Source organism: Sinohyriopsis cumingii, chromosome 6 (assembly GCF_028554795.1).
Source record: "Sinohyriopsis cumingii isolate HCF-2022 chromosome 6, ASM2855479v2, whole genome shotgun sequence".
NCBI lineage: Eukaryota > Metazoa > Mollusca > Bivalvia > Unionida > Unionidae > Sinohyriopsis > Sinohyriopsis cumingii.
The window spans coordinates 96,808,367-96,827,710 of NC_142966.1; the positions used below are offsets into that span (position 1 = coordinate 96,808,367).

Consider the following 19,344-nt stretch of genomic DNA (forward strand, 5'->3'; position numbering starts at 1 on the left):
CATAATTTCATTTATTTTTTACGCTTTTACTGATATATTACAAATCAAGTCATAATAACAAATTTCAAGAAAAATTTAAACATGCTTAGTATTGGTAACATTCTTTCAGTTGGTACACAGATTGCCCCCTTCCAAAAATAGACCAAGTCAGGTGGTCTTTTGGGATGTTTCTATTGATTAAAAACTGAACCAAGGATTCATCTTAGCCACATTCATAATGCTGCATCTATACTGTGTATTAACCAATCAGCTTGTGCCTATCATGCTCCTTCTGCAGTGTGCATGTATACAATTTTTTTTGGCAGGAATAGGCATTGGGTAAAAAAAAGCTTTCAGAAGTTAAAAACCAGCCACACCCAAGAAGAGCCATATAATATATCATCCACAAGAGATGATTCATTTCATGTTGGAAGATATATGGCCCTGACATTAACATTATCCACAGGGCAAGATATGAATCATGCACATACATTGGGTCTATGCAGAATAAATTGACCATCATTTCATAGTAAATTCTCCTTTCTCATGCTTATCTAAAGGTCTAGTGCGCGCACCAAGGTATGCATACAACTTTTAATTTTTGAATAGGATAGTTGCAGATTTAATTAAAGATTTTCATCTTGAAAATTAAGATTGTGGTCTAAAATTTGAGAGTTTGGTGTTGTTGATCATACTTTTGTGTGATTGAGTGTTGGCAAGTCTGGTGAGTGTTGGCAATTCTGGTGTATTATGCAACAGCAGATATGTGGATCTGTGCTGTTTGAAGTTGGATGTACATTATACACATGCAGTGACATACCCTCATATGTACTTTATAAATATATTTGCTTAAAAAATGTATAATTACAAGCATGGTTTGTGCATGTTATTTCGACTTGTGTATTTGCTTCTGTCTGCAGCCCTCCCCTACTACACCTACTGTCAATGATAGGAAGCAAGATGAAGAATATTTAACTGCACAGGTAAGCTGATGTTAATTAGAGGTGAAATAAGTACATACTGACTAAATTGATTAAATTATAACTTTATTTCACATTTTTAGCTACCATATTGTTAGTAGTAATATATGTGGTAGTTTTACCTCAAGAAAACTAGCAATGACTATTAACATAAACAAGAATTTTAAATGCAATTTTGATTAAGCCACATACCTTCATATGCATAAATTATGACGTCTATATTTAATTAGAGGTAAGATCTTAAATAGTATTAATAAAAATAAAAACTCATAACAGCATTAATTCTAAGTCTGGAAAAAATTAAGGGTAAGAAACTAAGTAAAGAAGACAAATACAATAAACTTTGCAGTATTTTGAGTGACAGGTGTTTACATGGTTTATACTCATTTGTTCATGTTAGCACACTTGGATAACTTACCAAACTGCTTATAACATGGAAGCAAGTTTGGATCCCATTTTCTTATGGAAAAGGCCAAAGTTAGGTTTCTGTTTGCTTAACAGTCAAAAATCTTTTATCAAAGTTGGTGATCAAATGTGGTTAATGTGTAATCAACATGAAATTTGCAAACTGTTGAGAGAATTTATGTATTTTATAAGACTTTCTTGAACAAAAATCTCAATAAACAGCACAATATACAACGAAATATCAAATGGCAAAATTTTGGATAAATGTCTACAACTGGCAACACTTTATGAAACAAACACTATTTAAACATATCTTCTTAATTTAAACCCATGTTTTAATTTTTATATTTTAATTGGGTTTCAATATAATTATCTTGAATATGATATTCCCATGTCTATTTCAGTGTAAATGTGTCAATCAGCTGTCTAGGTAATGCCCATGTGCACTTTTATGAGAGCATAACTAAATACCTACTTAATGGCAAAGATGGCTATATTTTGACAACAGTTGAAAACTTCATATTCCTTCAACATGATGACTCAAACTAATTAACAGATTGCTTGTCTTCAGCAGATGAAAGCACCATGAAAGGTGCCAACATCCCTGTAACACCTGGGTGTAGATTGCCTTATTTCTTATTCAAATTACTCTGTAGGCAACTTCTTTGGATACACAAAGTTTAATAAATTTATTATGCACAAATTTTTATTAAAGTTCTGTCATATGACTTTAGTATCTGTATTAACTTTATCTGATTTCATATGGTCTAAACTCCATTAATATTAAATTCATTATGCAGATATCTTTATAGGACCAAACAAACTTTAATTCTCTTACATCTAAGAAAGTTGGTAATAGCACAGCTGACCCCACCACCACAACTGTCAACGTTATCCAAAATTTCTTTCCTTACTTATGCTGTAGTTGATATTTATGAACCCAGTTGCTCTTTAGTTAGGGAAACATGTATATGCAAATAGCATGAGTTCTTGATTAAGTGCCTCATTCACAGTATCTGAAAGGTATTACAGGATACATCATCGATTTTCTGGGCTTTTAATATCAGTTAGTTGAATCAATCTATGTATACTTAATCATTTTAAAATTGATAGTAAATTTTAAATCAATTTGATGTAAGTTATTCAGCCCAAAATGTTTCTTGAAGACAATAATACTACAGAATTGTGAAAATAGTGGGATTGTTCAAGGATAGATTTTGAAGAATTGACTAAACAACATATGTTGATCAGTGTATAAGCTTATAATTCCGTTAGATGTCCCATGCTAATTTTGCAGGAGAGATTTGAGAGGGATCAACAGAGGATTAACCAGCAGTATGAAGAGGAAAAGAGGAAAGCAGCAGAAGAAGAGAAACGGAAAAAGGAAGAGGTATTTGACTTCTTTCATTTGGCCATGCTTGATGATAGGCCCCTCTTTCTTTTTTTGTGTTAAGAGCAACACATAGGTAAGATAAAAGGATCAGTTTTCTGACATAATTGTTGTTGTTATCAGCATCATTGTTGTTGCATTTAGTTGTTGCGTTTAGTTCATTTGCCCTGAAACTTGATAGGTGTATTATTCTCAGAGTTTGAGAGCACTAACCACCTAACCCATCTAAAGCTAGGTGTCCTGTTGTGACGTCATTGCTGCGACCAATCGCAGCAGACGTTACAAACTGCTTGGGTCGACACCTAGTGCAGTCCACAAATGACTGAATTCCAACTTTATGATATCATGAGTGTGTGTTGGGTCCATTCCCACTTATGAAAGCCCATCATTCAGGTCGTTAGGGACACCTAGTCCCACGACCTGATGGCTAAATTAGCAGTGCTCTGTGAGCACATAAACCTCTGGGGGGATGTGGCTCTAACTCCTTCTTCCAGGAATAATTATCAGTCCGCTGTGCAGACATAAACTAGAAGCACATGCACTCCATGCAGATGCCTCTTTAATCCAAAGAATCAATCAATCAACTAACCACCAAGGAAAAACTAGGTCACAGTGATCAACCTTTTGCACTTAATTGAGAATGTTAGCTTTTTGTATTTTGCTCACTTTCTCTGATACTAGTATGTGAAGTCATGAAACTTGATGCATGTATTCATTTTAGAAGATATTAATCACCACAGGCAAAGGTAGGTTACAGTGACCAACTTTTCATACTCCAGTGAATATGGTAAGTTTTCATATTTGGCTCTGTTTCTCTGACACTTTTGTGTTACAGTCATGAAACTTGTTGGGTATATTTGTCTTGGAGAGACAAATCACTTTTGGTCAAGGGAAATCGGTGACCTATCATGCATGCTTCAGTGATTATTTTAAGTTTCACATTTTGACACTCATACATAAGCATAAAATTTGATGGGTCTACTCACAGAGGCAAGAGCAGTATGCAAAAGCAGTATGGATGCCATAACATCAATCTGGAAATTTATCGCTTCTTCTTCTACATGGATTGTCTTATCAACACAAGGTTTTTACTAAAGAATTTCTCAGGGTTCATACAGAATTCTGAATGATAAATTCAGAGACTTTTCCGAAACTTTCAGAGACCACAAACATAGATTTCCAAGACCTATTTTCGCTAACATTTTGTTTACAAGTTCTGTTATATGAGAAAACAACAAATGCAAAATACTACAAAATTGTTTAATGATGACATTCAAACTATAATTGATCAAAAGAAAGAAACCAGGAAAACTCGACTACATCAGAATCTAACAACCTGGACAATTTTATTTGTGATTATGGAAAGAAATTAAAATGTTTGGGTTTATTTCCATTTTCAAAGACTTTTAAAGACCTCAAGGTAAATCTGCTTGATTTTCCCAAACTTTCAAGGCCTTGAAAACGCTATCGCATTTTTCACAAACTTTCAAAGACTGTAAGAACCCTGTTTCTTATAATGACTTGTTGGTTCTCAGCAGCCATCTAAAAATCATATTGATATGGGGACTTATTATGATATTCAATTGGTCCTATATGCCAATCTAACATCCAGTATGGCCGCCATGCATCAACTATCTTGAAAATATTGTCGCTCCTTCTTGAAGGGATAGTTATATGAATATGAGGTTTTTCATTAAAGACATTTTATGATGACCAGTGGTCTTAAATGAAATCTATTATGGCCACAACAGCAGCTATCTTGAAAATCCTGTTATTGCTACTCTTGAATGGAAAGCCGTATCTTGAAAATCTTGTTATCTCCACAATTTCCAAATGGATGTATATATCAACATGGGGTTTTCACCAGTGGCTTTATGATTCATATCTGGAACTAAAGAAAATGGTGCCAATTATACATCAAATATGGCAGCCACAATGACGGTTTTAAAATTCTTTGTTTTCACTACTCCTCCTGAATGGGTGATCAATATGGAATGGGGTTTTCATCACATCATAATGTCTGCTTTGTCCTAAATGAAAATGGTGCAAGGCTGACATCCATTATATCCACCACAGCAGCTAAAATGGTCTTATCTTAAATTCCTGTAAATTATTTTTGCCCTATAGAGCATTTGTCCCATCAAGGGAGTCTTGTTATGATAAAACCTCCACTGCTGAGAAATTGATAAGGTAGACCCCATGGGCATATAGGAGTGATACTTTCAGATATAAGGTAAAAATGAATCAGCGTTCTGACAGCTCTGCTGAAAAAAATGTAGTCACTTGCAGAATTTACTGTATAATGTGTCCCAATGAAGTTTTAAGTCTGCATTGATATTAAGAGTCCCAGTGGAAGATTAGACAACTATCTTGTACTAGTTTGTTGATCGTTTATTTCATTGTTTTCACCATGAACAGGAAGAGAAGTTATTGAAGTCTCAGATGGAACAATTGATGCAGAGATCTACAGTGCCTTCACTGTCATCACAAATGAATGGAAAGCCAGACCAGCAGCAGACTATGTCATTCAGACTGGACTCATCTCAAGGGAGACCACTCATGATTGACCCAAGAAATCAAACAGACAATAGGTAATAATATTTCCATCAAGAATCACGGTGTAGTTTGCATGTTTTATGACATAGTTGTTACTTTTCTAGCAGCATTGGTTTTCTTTTTGTTTGTGTGAAACCAACAATTCTTAAACGGCTGCCATTTTTATGGAGGTATCATATAGTGATGCACATCCTGTCCATCCCATTATATCCCATAATGCATCCTGTCCATCCCATTATATCCCATAATGCATCCTGTCCATCCCATTATATCCCATACTTTGTACTGCTGTGTGCCATCTGCTAGAAATTTATATTTTCTTTCCATACATTTGAAGGACTTTATCAATGGAAACCAAATTCAGTGTGAGATTTTTCATGTCAAGTTTGATTTCCAATTTTTTTTATTGAATCAAATTAATGGACTTTTGGCTTCTTTTTGATCTTTAGTTATGCTATGGTGGGGTTTGTTTGGGGCGGGTTTCTTGGGGGGGGTGCATGGCATCTGTGCAATATACATGAGCTCACATGTAATAGTAATTAATTCAAGTTGGCTGTAGTGTCATGAATTTTGAGAAGTACATTTTTCTTGAGCTGTACTACTAGCTGCACAAAGATATAGGCCATAATTTTAATATTTACACAAAGTTTTTAGCTTTGTTTCTCAGGCATGGTTAGCTATGCATTCAGTAGATGGTTTTTTTTTTGAACCATGAAATATTGTACACTTTATTATGGTCATATTTAGAATATGCCTTAGGTTTTTAAAATCATTTTTACATTTTTGAACTTTTTAGGCTTAATATTTTGACAAAAAAGTTTGTAGTGCAATTGAGACAAACACCAGTTGATGTAGACAAATTAAATTCGGTAGGCAAATTTGTACTCATATGTTGATGATCAGGTTGGATTTTCAAGCAGTTAAAATATTTTTTTTAATACATATTTCGGAATTTTGGAATTGGCATGCATGAAATTTTGTAGGCTCGATTGTAAGAAGATGACCTCCTAAGTAAATTTTCAGGCCATTACAACAGCCAAAAGTATTTCAACAATTTACACAGTTTAGAACTTTTATAACTTTGACATTTCTTTTGGTATGTTTAAGAAAAACCCACTAGACAAATAAAATTTGGTACAATATGTATGTTTGTATGCATATGCAGATGACCTTATTAGATTTCCATACAGCATAATATGTATTAAAACAAATAATACTATTATACAGGTTAGAGAATTTTTATTTCATACTCTATGGAGATTCGAACTCCGGCCTGCAGTTAAATGGCACCCATCGCCTTGCCTGCACACATGAGCTCATGTTCCCTCACAACTAAGCACACATCGCCAAAAAAATGTGTTACTCAATCGGTGTTATATGCACTCGTGTCTAGCAGACACACTTGCATGATGACCTAGTAATTAATTCTCATGTATTCTACACAGTCGTTCTGGATTCCTATGAAAGAAATCAAGGTATATAGAATTAATTACGGATTTTATATATATATATATATATGTATATATATATATATATATATATATATATATAACTTTGTGTCAAACTTTTCTAGTTTTGAATGTTTGAGACTTGGACTTTTTTGTGGCAGCTTACTTGTTTAATAAACACACAACCATTTCTTTAAAACTTATTCAGCAGACTGCTCCATCTATATACAGGCCTGCTGGTCATTTTTTGTGGCCTGTGCTGATGCAGAAAATAAGTATAATTATAGCATAAGTTTACATTTTTGATTCATGTAGTCCATGTTGTTGAAGATGTTGGCTCACCCTATTATACAGCATTCTGTGTGTTTATTTCCAATAACTTCCCCATGTAAATATATAAATATAATGGATTCTTCCTCTTATATAAATATCTGCCATATAGAGATGAGAATTTATTGAAACTATTTTTCAGAGAGGAATCATTACCACAGTACAGCTTTCATGTAGATCTTCGAGGGAAGCAAGAGTCTGGTTAGTGATTAAAACTATTTATTTTGCATTCATTGTAAACTGTTAATATCTAGGTACATTATAGATGTCAGTTGCATTCATTGTACAGTGTTATGTCCAGCTACATTATAGATGTCAATTGCATTCATTGTACAGTGTTAATGTCGAGCTACATTATAGATATCATTTGCATTCATTGTATGGTGTTAATGTCCAGCTACATTACAGATGTCAATTGCATTCATTGTACAGTGTTGATGTCCAGCTACATTATAGATGTCAGCTGCATTCATTGTACAGTGTTGATGTCCAACTACATTACAGATGTCAATTGCGCTCATTGTATAGCTACATTATAGATGTCAGCTGCATTCATTGTACGGTGTTAATATCCAGCTACATTATAGATGTCAGCTGCATTCATTGTAGAGTGTTGATGTCCAGCTACATTATAGATGTCAATTGCACTCATTGTACAGCTACATTATAAACGTCAATTGCATTCATTGTACGGTGTTAATGTCCAGCTACATTATGGATGTCAATTGCATTCATTGTATGGTGTTAATGTCCAGCTACATTATAGATGTCAATTGCATTCATTGTACAGTGTTGATGTCCAGCTACATTATAGATGTCAGCCGCATTCATTGTACAGTGTTAATGTCTAACTACATTATAGATATCAAATACATTCATTGTACAGTGTTAATGTCCAGCTACATTATAGATGTCAGCTGCATTCATTGTACAGTGTTGATGTCCAACTACATTACAGATGTCAATTGCGCTCATTGTATAGCTACATTATAGATGTCAGCTGCATTCATTGTATGGTGTTAATGTCCAGCTACATTATAGATGTCAGCTGCATTCATTGTACAGTGTTGATGTCCAGCTACATTATAGATGTCAATTGCACTCATTGTACAGCTACATTATAAATGTCAATTGCATTCATTGTACGGTGTTAATGTCCAGCTACGTTATGGATGTCAATTGCATTCATTGTACGGTGTTAATGTCCAGCTACATTATAGATGTCAATTGCATTCATTGTACAGTGTTGATGTCCAGCTACATTATAGATGTCAGCCGCATTCATTGTACAGTGTTAATGTCTAACTACATTATAGATATCAAATACATTCATTGTACAGTGTTAATGTCCAGCTACATTATAGATGTCAGCTGCATTCATTGTACAATGTTGATGTCTAGCTACTTTATAGATGTCAAGTGCATTTGAGGTCTTGGTGTTGGCCTTAGGTGATACAGTATAGTTTATTCATATAGTGATAAACCATCATTATATGGTCATTATTACTCATAATTAAAAAAAAACATGTAAGCAACTTTATTGCAAACAACCACTCAATAGAATGTGACTAACTTTGTCTGCATCCTGGCTTAAAGATCTTAAATATGGGACAAATAACACATGCATGTCTTAAGATGTTGACAAAAATGCTAAAACTAGAGAAATCTTGTAATAGCTGTTTTCCTAACTTATGCCATCAGCTGCATTGTTAGAAGCCCCAAAAGTAAGCATCCCACTGACCATGATTTCTTTAACTTCTGTTGCATTTATCTTTTAGGCATCTGTCATCAAAGTGCACAATCTCGGGCAGGGTGCTCACAAGTTTTGCGCTGGATGAAGTGGTGCCCTGGAAGAGTTGCCTTCAGTGCCACTCTTTAAACAAAGTACCACAAACTTTACGAAATGGTACACCCCCACCCCATTTGGCACCCAAGGCATTTGCCCATATGACTCAAACTTTATGATGTCCTTGATCTCAGGCACTTTTTGGCTTGACATTTCATTTGCCAATATGTTCATTCAATGATGTACGGTTAAATTCTTTTATGATTAGTTCACACAAACATTTCATTATTGTCTATCTCACTAATTGATAATATAAAGCAAAATAGAAGTATATAGGCTTCTTTGACCTATTTTGATAAAAATAATATCATGTTTTGTCTGTACTTGTACTCTTATAAATTATAGATGATACATAGAAGAGTCATAATCCATTGCCATGTATAAGTAATTAAAATATTGGTTTGAAGATAATTGGTTTACATACAAGTCTTATATATAGAGTGGTTTATTACAATATAATTTTGAGAAAGGTTGTGTCTTTATAATCATTTCCAAGTAAGAAATGACAGAAGAAAGGTACAAGAAAATTTCAAAATATCATATCTTAGATAACACTTTTAATTGTTACTTATCAATGTTATAGGTGACTTGGAGAGGGAGCGGGAGCGAATACGAAAAGAAGAAAAGCTTCGTCTGGAGGAGGAGAGACGGCAATGGGAGGAGGAAGAGAAAAGAAGGATTCTACAGAAAGAGGCGGAGCTTAGAGCACAAGAGGTATGACTTTTTGGTGGTCACTCTGAGTATTGATGGTCATTGAGTTAAGGGGATTTAATTCAAAAGTAATCAGGAAAACAATTTTTTCAGACTACACTGATACCTGTTTATAAGAAAATTTTGTCCATATTGAAGAGTTTCAGATATTCTAAAAATGTATATGTCTATATATGCATATAGTTTATTTGCAGAACATTTTCCAGATAGAATTTTTAATGAAGATTGTCTGATATTCGGACATTTAAATAGAATTTATTAAAAATGAGATTTTCAAAAGTAGTTATGTGGTCATCATGTAGATCATGAGATCTGTTTACATTGTGTTTAACAGAACATTGTTAATTATATGTAACATGTTTTACAGAATAGTTTCCATTATGGGCAGTGTGTTTTACAGATTTATGTCCATTATATGCAGTGTTTTACAGAATAGTATCCATTATATGTAGTGGATGTTGGGACATGTTTCGCTATATACTATTGCCTTCTTTTTGGACAAGGCATGTTTCGCTGTATACTACTGCCTTCTTTGTGGACAGAAAAGAGAACTTTTCATAAAAAGTAATATAATTCTTCTTGATGGATTGACGTATCTTGACTTGAAATGTATTTTTGCCAAGTATAGTGGAGTTTATTTAGATCACACCTTCACGAGACCAGGTGAATCATTTTGCATAGATTGGTAGTTTGAATAAGTGAAATTAAAAGATTGATTATAAATATTTTAGCAAAGTTTGAACGTTTGTAGATATTTCTGCCAAATATGTTAAACCCACAAGTTTCTGCTCTATATCATTCCTGTTGACAAATTTATTACTCTGAAAATTCAAATCTTGTTTATTAGCTCTACTGGTCAATGACCAGAAGATGATATAGCAGTGGTTCCCAACCCCTGTCACAAGGACATTCTGGAGGGAAGCAGAGGGTTGCTAGGATTTTTTGTTTCGGTTGGCAAAACCTGTTGAAATGTGGAAACAGAGGTCATGAGGCTTAGAAAAAATATTCTTTAGGGTCACAGCCAAAAATGATTGAAAACCACTGCTTTTTAGTATGGTCTGTTGTCCATCGTCTGTGCATCCATTACTTCAGCTAAGCTACTTGGAGGATTGCCATGAAACAGTTCACACACATTCATCTCATGGTCTAGCTGGTCATAGTTGAAAATGGTTCAGCTCGCATCTTGAAAATCTTTTCACTACTTCTCCTGAATGGATGGTCATATCGACATTGGGTTTTCACTAAAAGACATATATTATGTCTACATGGTCAGAAACAAATATGGTGCCAATCTGACATCCAGTTTTGTTACCAGATCAGCCATCTTGAAAATAGTTTGTAGGTATCAATTCGTATATGCTCACCAAAAAGTGGAGCATATTATGTTATGATGTCTGTCAATTTGACTGTCTGCTGTCAATTTTGTTTCCATTCAGTAATTTCCTTTGTACACAGTGATACCAAACTTTGTTGATAGTTTGCACTTGGGGTAAGAAAGAACCCTATTGCAGAGTTGCATACCCTCACGGTATTGGCGTAAGCCTCATGATTTTCAGGGGTAACTTAACACCATTATGATTTTCCTTCTTCCCTTACAAATTTCAGTAAATATCATAAATTCCATTCCAGAATTAGTTGTTTTGTTCAGATCCAGTACTACTGTGGAAACATCACTCAGCCACTTCCATGATGTTGTGAAATAGCCTCAGAAGACATTGGAGGAATACACATGTATTTATGTGTTTGGTGATATCTCTCTGGTGCAGTGCACCACATATGTTACATCAAAGACCGAAGTTGTTCTGATTGTGACCTTGTACATCTGCCACCATACTGTATCATGATATGAATGAAAATAGCTCATGGTACTCACTGGCGATGAATTACATCTGAGGTTTCATTCTCGACTTGACGGAACAGGCCGAGAGATGCTCCGACTGCTGTTATAAGTGTAACCAAATATGGTGCCAAAGAAAACCACATGCTCATGAAACTGATGTTGATAAGGATCCACCAAGAAAGATTACACAAAAACAATGGGCACAGAAGTTCAATCCAGAAAACACAACTTTTCCCTGTTATCCAAAGATTGGAGAAAGGTGGAACCTTTGCCTTTTGTAATATATAGAGTGTAGCACATGAAGGGGAGGACAATTGTGAAAAAACATGTTTCCACAAGGAAACAGTAGAATTTAGCTGCCTTGCAAAGTTTGTCAAAGAAAATTTCATCATTCTTTGAGCCCCAAAAGGAATTCTCCAAAATATATGTTGCTGTTATGAATGCAGAAACTCTCTTTAGTGAATTCATTGTGGAGCATAATAAAAAAGTGTGACAGGCAAGTTGTGGATGATAATGTTCTTAAAACATACAATTCCAGTATTTGACAAAGTTAACAAACTGCTTCAGCAAGACCGAGCATTGAGTCATCAATCAAAAATCATTTTGCATGATTTGGTGAGAAATTTATTAATTAGATTTATGAAGCCAGCTTCCATGAAGGATAAGACTGTACTTCAGGTTCTATTGAGTGATAGCACACAGCAAAAAGATGATTCTGGGCTGGTTATTGGTTCTGAAACAAGGGATTACATATATATAAATAAAAGTTGATTGATAGAGGGCACACTTAAAAGATGTTACAGCACTGTAAGAAGTTATTTCATTACTGCTGGTACTTATACCAAAAACAAGTTTTCAATAATATGCTGGGGTTTGTGATATTGAGAAGAGAGAGCAAGCAAAATTTCAGTCAGTTCAGTACTTTATTGAAAGATATCCATCACTTACGCCACACAAGTGAAAAACAGATTCAAATGAAGTTTAATTAACTGAATACCAGGTTGATGACTTGTCCAAATTATAAAAATTAGAAACTGAAAGAATAGATGAACAATGGAATAAGTTAATTAAAAAGAATGACTCAAATGGAAACCTCAAGTACAAGTATTTACAATATGTCATGCTGGGAATATTGATAATTCCTCACAGTAAGGCTGCATATGAGAGGTGTTTTTCTGTTATACTGAATTTAGATCACAATGGTTTCCCAAAATAATGGGGGTTCTCCACAAATTAGAGGTGTCAAAGTTTGTGGATGGCTTACACATGGGGTAAATAAGAAGCAAATTCATTTGGTTATTGTTATTGTTATTGTGGGGATTAACACCATTTTTCAGCACAGGATAGGCTATACATGGCAGCCAGTATTAATGGTGGAGGAAGAACCCGGGAAATCCCGGAAAGAACCACCGACCCACGAGAAGCTACTGGCATGCTTTCTCACATACCCACATTGGCTGAATCAGAGACTCGAACCGGCGCAGACAGAGGTGAGATGGCAGTGATCCATAACGGAGAGCGCATTAGACAAATTCATTTGGAATAAAAGGTCAAGGTCACTCACTGCAAGAATAACATAAATTGATGAAAATTTCATTTATTTACCCTGTCCTTTCATCAAAGCTTATTGTGACCTGCACATTGGTTAGACATCAAGCCTTTTGAATTTGGGGTCAAAAGTTCAACAGTTAAGGTCACTATGACTGAATGAAGCAAAATAATTTTTGTATATTAAATTTGGCTCTAGACTACACACCTTGACCAACGTTTGTGGAGGGCTTGCACTTGATGTATGGAAGAGACCTATTGATTTGGGGGTTCAGAGGGGTCAAATGCCTAGGTCACTGTCACTAAAAGAAGACAAATATTTCTTATACAAAAATTTAAATGTTCAACCTTATTTTAGATGAAATTTCAGCTTGACATACATAGCCGTTTCATTTACTTTGATCCACGCGCTCACAAGTTACTTTGTTTCAGGTATGTAAGCAATCTTTTTAAAATTAAATTTTTATGAGAAGGCACACGTGTTTAATTTGTAAAAGGCACAAACCAGCATTTATTTACATAACTGCCATATGTTCTTGAAAGAATAATTATAATAAAGGCTAAAAATCTGAATATAGATTGACTAAGATTGTCCTTAGTCAATTTTAGTTTTGTGTTTTGGCTTAACAAAATAATTTCACACATGTTGGCAAGACGATTATTTCAGCATCTCATTCATTTATAAATTGGTCACTGAATGAGAGCATAATGAACCAAATGATGTTGTTATTCATTGTTGTCATACTGGAAACATAGTTTAACAAGTTAGGATGTTTACACTTTCAAGGCAAAATAAAAACATTACTGCTGGTGCATTGATAAAAGATTCAGATGCAATAATGCATGTTAGAAGAGGTTGCCGACATAAATGCATGAACCTGCAAATGATAAATTCTTGTTATCATTAGATCAAATTATACATAACTGAATTAGGTAGAAATATTAAGAAAATAGGAAAATTAAGTCAATTTATTGAATTTCAAACAAAGTACGATTGATATAAAGTACAACAAATGATTACTGGAAAAATATGTTGAAGGTGTCCCAAGACTTATAATACATGAATCAGTTGTTGTAATTTTGTGTCCCAAGATTTACACTGTTCCAAGATTTATAGTCATTACAGTACACTTTTTGAATTTAAATCGGTTTCTGACACTTTCTTGTACAGTCAGAAACATGACATATGCATAATGGAGATAAATATTACACAGCGATATCAAATATACGTCATAGTGACCTTCAGTATACACTTCATTGATTACGTACATCTTTGATGGTTAAACAAGTTCCATGGATCTCTTGGTTGTACAGAATCAATAGTTAGCAGGGTTCCTACACTACCGAAAGATAGAGGAATAAATCTGGCAAAAGAATGGGTTTGCTTCCTACAATAAAAATCCCTTTCATTTTGCAAATGCTGGTCAATGTCATTGAGAAACTAGGAATTATCAACTGCCACTGGATCACAGAAGGAATATACAAATGAGTCTTAATTGAACTAATTGTGAGTTCAATTTATTTAATTCTTACTGGAATTTAGTATTTTTTAGAAGGCTCCAAAACTCTTTGGTCACGGTACACTTGCTGTATGGATCATTTGAGTGTGGACTCTGAACATTGCAAAGTCAATCCAAGCACTTTGGATTGGTCAGGTAGACTGCTTACCCCATAGTCAGCTCCATATTAATATCTTTTATTATGCAGAAGAGATGAAGACCAGTTGAGCATCACATTGTACTATCATGTTGTCTGCGACATTTGATCTCTGTATATTTAAGAGAAATACAATAAAGCTCATCTTCCCTATTTCCCTTTTTGATATATAAATTATTGCAGTGTGATTAATCTTTGTGCTTGTTATTTGGTACCATCACCAGCATTCTCACAACCATCTCATATTTATAGTGAATCTTGCTAAATACACTGTATGTAGAAATTGGCCAACTGCTGGGGCAGTTTTAAATGCAGAGTCTAGTGTTCTGGGCATTCTTGATAAAGCTTAAATATACAGTTAATAGTTGGATTACATTGAAAATATATATTAGGGTACCAATCAGCTTTAAGTCAATTAAGAACAAAATAATTTAGTCCTTTTTATACAAAAAGTTATACAATTTTAAGGGCTTTTTGTCCAGATTTTAAAATGACCCTTTTCTCAGACGCTTTCTTCATGCTAGCGCATGCAGTTAAGTGAAGGAAAGTTGCCATTTTTTATTCCATAAATTTAAATGATTTATGTGCACATTTGTATGAATTTCAGTTATTATGCATGTTCCAATGATACATCATGTGGTTTAGTACATGGTTATATGTCTAAATCAGATGTTATGGGAGAGTCAGAAAAAAAGCTGCACTTGATTTAAAAAATGCATGTTTTCTAAAGCAAGCTGTTTATGATTCCATTTAGTAATTGTAATAAGTGAACCTTAAAAAAAGTCAATTCCTGGAAATAAAACTGGAAAGACCTGGAAATGTTTGTTTAAAAAAATTTGGGGAGCCCAGAATCAAAGGAATATCTATTGTCTGAACGTATTTATCTGTAGATGAGTTCTTCTTCTTCTGATAGCATCATTTCTGTAATTATAATAATTTTTTTTGTTATAATTCTAGATTGTAATAGCTTCATTCTAGAAATATATGTATATATTTCTATATACCTATACTTGCCCCTATACTTAGGAGGCATGTGAAGCCCACATGAATGTGGTCCAGAAAGGAAGAAAATAATTACCAAAAATTGAAAGGATGATCTGTTTATTTTTTTCAGGAAAGAATTCAGAGAGAACAGGAAAGGTTAAAAAAGCAACAAGAAGAAATGGAACGAGAGAAGGCTCAGCTAGAAGCGGAGCGAAACCGTGAAACTTTATCAAGGTTACAGTCTAGTAATGAGAGGTCCGAACCAGTTCCCATTCGACCTCATTCAATACATGTTCAACTTGGTGCTCAACATTCATCTTCCAGTAGCAGTTCTCCGAGGTCTCCCCCACCTGCCCTGGAACCTCGACATATGGGGAGTTCCTCTCCATCACGTTCATCATGGTCCCCTCCTTCAGTTAATCCTAAACCAGACACAACTGCACGTGAAAAGAGTCGATTGACACGAGAGGATCTTTTGGCAATGAACAGGAAAGCCACACCCCTTCAGGATCGACCTGAGGGGTCAGAGACCGATAAAGCACAAAATGAGCCAATGACAAGAGAAATCCCATCAAAGGCTCAATTACATTCACTGAATGTAGTTCCAAAACCACGTTTCACACAAAGCGCAGCATGGATCAAGGACAATGTGGATGATTCAGAAATTAAGCGACCAGGTCGTGTATCAGTAATTAAGGACAGAGACTATTCCAACCAAAATGATCACTGGTTGGTGCAGGAGGCCGAGAGGCGAAGATTAGCAGGACACTCTGGCACCAAGGCACCACCCATTCGACATTCTGTGCATACAGTTCCCACAGGACCAGTCAAACCTGTCTCAAGTATGGGTGTAAACAGATGGCGTGATGATATGGTAGCCACAAACAATAGACCTACATATCAGAGTGGTGTCAGTTCTGAGTCACGTTTTTCAGCTTCACAGCCCTTAGTGGCAAAATCTGTGATGGACCGAAACCCTGAAAGGGACACTCAATTCAGTGCACGACCCCAGTCTAGCAATGTCTCACTGTCACAAACACTTCCTGCAAATTTCAGCTTTAATGCAAGCATGCCCAGCAGTAGGAGGGGAAAAGATCCTCCTGTCCCTCCCGCAAAACCCGCACGAGCACCCAACACTGATCGCAGTCAGACAGATCAGGTTATGGCAGTAAGTGGCAAACAGCCTTGTTCATACTGTGGGGAAGAATTAGGTATGTAGCAGAAATTTTAGTAGATGCAATAAATTTATATATACACCGACATTGTCATTATTCCTTGTGTAAAGTACAAGTATGTTAGTTAATGTTAAAATGCTATACAGAAAGTTGCATTAGGTAAAAAGAAATATTCAGCTGCAATGTCTTTATATGTATGGTATTTTATTTCACTTGCTAGAGTCTCTACATTTATTTAAATGAATCACAGAAGTGTTGAAGAATAAGTTAAATTTGATTTGAAAGAAATAGTTAACAGATTTGAAATCTAAGTTTGTAAAATTCTTGATTATTTAAATGTTGTTTATCTATGTGTAATAATGAGGAACAAAAATCCTCCAGCAAACGTATCCATTTATTAACTTTGTAAAATAACATGAAAGTGTCATGTGATGTTAAATTTTTGTAACCATACCTTTTGGGCTATTGCTAATCTTTGTAAATATATGGTATTCACCAGTCTCCATCATTGTGTCTTAAAATTTTATATTAGATTCTGATTTTCGAATTAAATTTTACCATTTACAGATACTTCATTATTTAATTGGATTCCATGTATTTCATTTCAAGTTTACTCAATAAATATCCTTCAGATGCTAATTATTTCATAGGACAAAAATCTTAGTCAGCAATTAATTGCCATAGTTTTGGACTCGAGAGTATTTTTGTTTCTTTTTCTAAGCTTATTGCTAAATCTTTAAATAAAACTTCAAAAATCTTCCTTCCAAAAATGTATTTGCTCTTTTTACTTGGATTACCCAGTGATATTTTTTGGTGTACTGCATGCTGCTTTTTAAATTTCTTTCAGTTCAAACCCAGTTGCATAATATAGTGCTATTTGGTGGTTTGTTTTTGTTTTACAGATGAAAATAAAAACACCATTTTTAGAAAGATTTTTCTTCAGATAGACCAGAAGACCTTATGGGAAGTCTGTTGTCTGTCATCAATTGTCATTGTCTGTATTCTTTAAAATCTGGATCCTGGCTCGTCTGTATTTGATTCGTTTCAGGGTTTCACATTAGATTCAATGGATTTAGTCAGTGAACCAGACGAACTTTGCAGGAGCACCTCAGATACTTTAAACTGCATGTATTTTGTAATGCAAAACATCTTCAGACATTATCAAAACAAAATGGACAATAAACCTCTTTAAAAATTATAATAGTCATTACAGAAATATAAATGGGAATATTCAGATTCTTGGAGAAAACATCAATAAGGACAGCAGTGCATTAATTTGGATATGGCACGTGGCGATAAAGATGACTTTTGTCACCATGACACACATGAAGTTTAAGTTTTTGTTTTAAAGGATTATGTCAAGCTGAGAGATAGCAAGAAGAAATTGAGCTCCATAGGGTTTGGAAATGCAGTTTGTGAAACTGTACTGGAGGTAATTAAGGATCAAATTAACTTTACAATTTTTTTAGTCCTAGTTGAATGCAATGTTTTAGTCTTGACTTGCTCTTCTGGACTTGTAAATGCATGTTTTCCAGCGTGACAACAGCATTAAATGATATTTTGTTAAACTTTTCTGAAAACTGGTTTAACTTATGGAAAAAAATCAACTGCGCTACTGAGAAGGTCTTGTTAGGGTTGGCAGGACTCGTTATCACCACTTTAAAGGATTGCATTGAAACCTTAAACTTTATTTATCCCAAGATTTAGTTGAATATGGTGATGCTCATATAACCCAACTGGCCAAGATCATAAGTAGCCAATACTGAAAATCTTGTCATTCGCTACTTCCTCTGAAAGTATGGCCACATCAACGTGACATATTCACTGAAATATGGCCACATCAATGTGGCATATTCACTGAAAGTATGGCCACATCAACATGGCATATTCACTGAAAGTACAGCCACATCAATGTGGCATATTCACCAAAAGTATGGCCACATCAACATGGCATATTCAATGAAAGTACGGCCACATTAACATGGCATATTCACTGAAAGTATGGCTACATCAACATGGCATATTCACTGAAAGTACGGCCACATCAACATGGCATATTCACTGAAAGTATGGCCACATCAACATGGCATATTCACTGAAAATATGACCACATCAACGTGGCATATTCACTGAAAGTATGGCCACATCAACATGGCATATTCATTGAAATTATGGCCACTTCAATGTGGCATATTCACTGAAAGTATGGCCACATCAACATGGCATATTCACTGAAAGTATGGCCACATAGCATGGCATATTCACTGAAAGTATGGCCACATCAACATGGCATATTCACTGAAATACGTCTTATGTCTAGTTGGTCCTAAACAAAAATGGTGCTGATCCATACTCCAGGATGGACACTGCAACAGCCATCTTAAAAAACTTTTCACTTCCCCTCCTGAATTGAAAGTTATGGTGTCATGGGGTTTTCTACAGAAGACATCTTATGATTTCTAGTTGGTCTTGAATGAAATGATGCAGCTTGCACAT

At 34.8% G+C, this 19,344-nt stretch overlaps 1 protein-coding gene across 3 annotated transcripts in view; it reads left to right on the top strand.

Annotated features, from left to right (window-relative positions):
* The window catches only part of LOC149797495 (uncharacterized), a 361,807-nt gene that overhangs the window by 331,979 nt on the left and 10,484 nt on the right, over positions 1–19,344 (top strand). For all 3 annotated transcript variants that reach the window (XM_089962310.1, XM_089962312.1, XM_089962311.1), the window contains exons 16-21: positions 900–962; positions 2,662–2,754; positions 5,173–5,345; positions 7,231–7,289; positions 9,518–9,648; positions 15,804–16,884. In XM_089962310.1, coding sequence (XP_089818436.1) covers positions 900–962; positions 2,662–2,754; positions 5,173–5,345; positions 7,231–7,289; positions 9,518–9,648; positions 15,804–16,884 — 1,600 coding nt within the window. The remainder of the gene's footprint in view (positions 1–899; positions 963–2,661; positions 2,755–5,172; positions 5,346–7,230; positions 7,290–9,517; positions 9,649–15,803; positions 16,885–19,344) is intronic.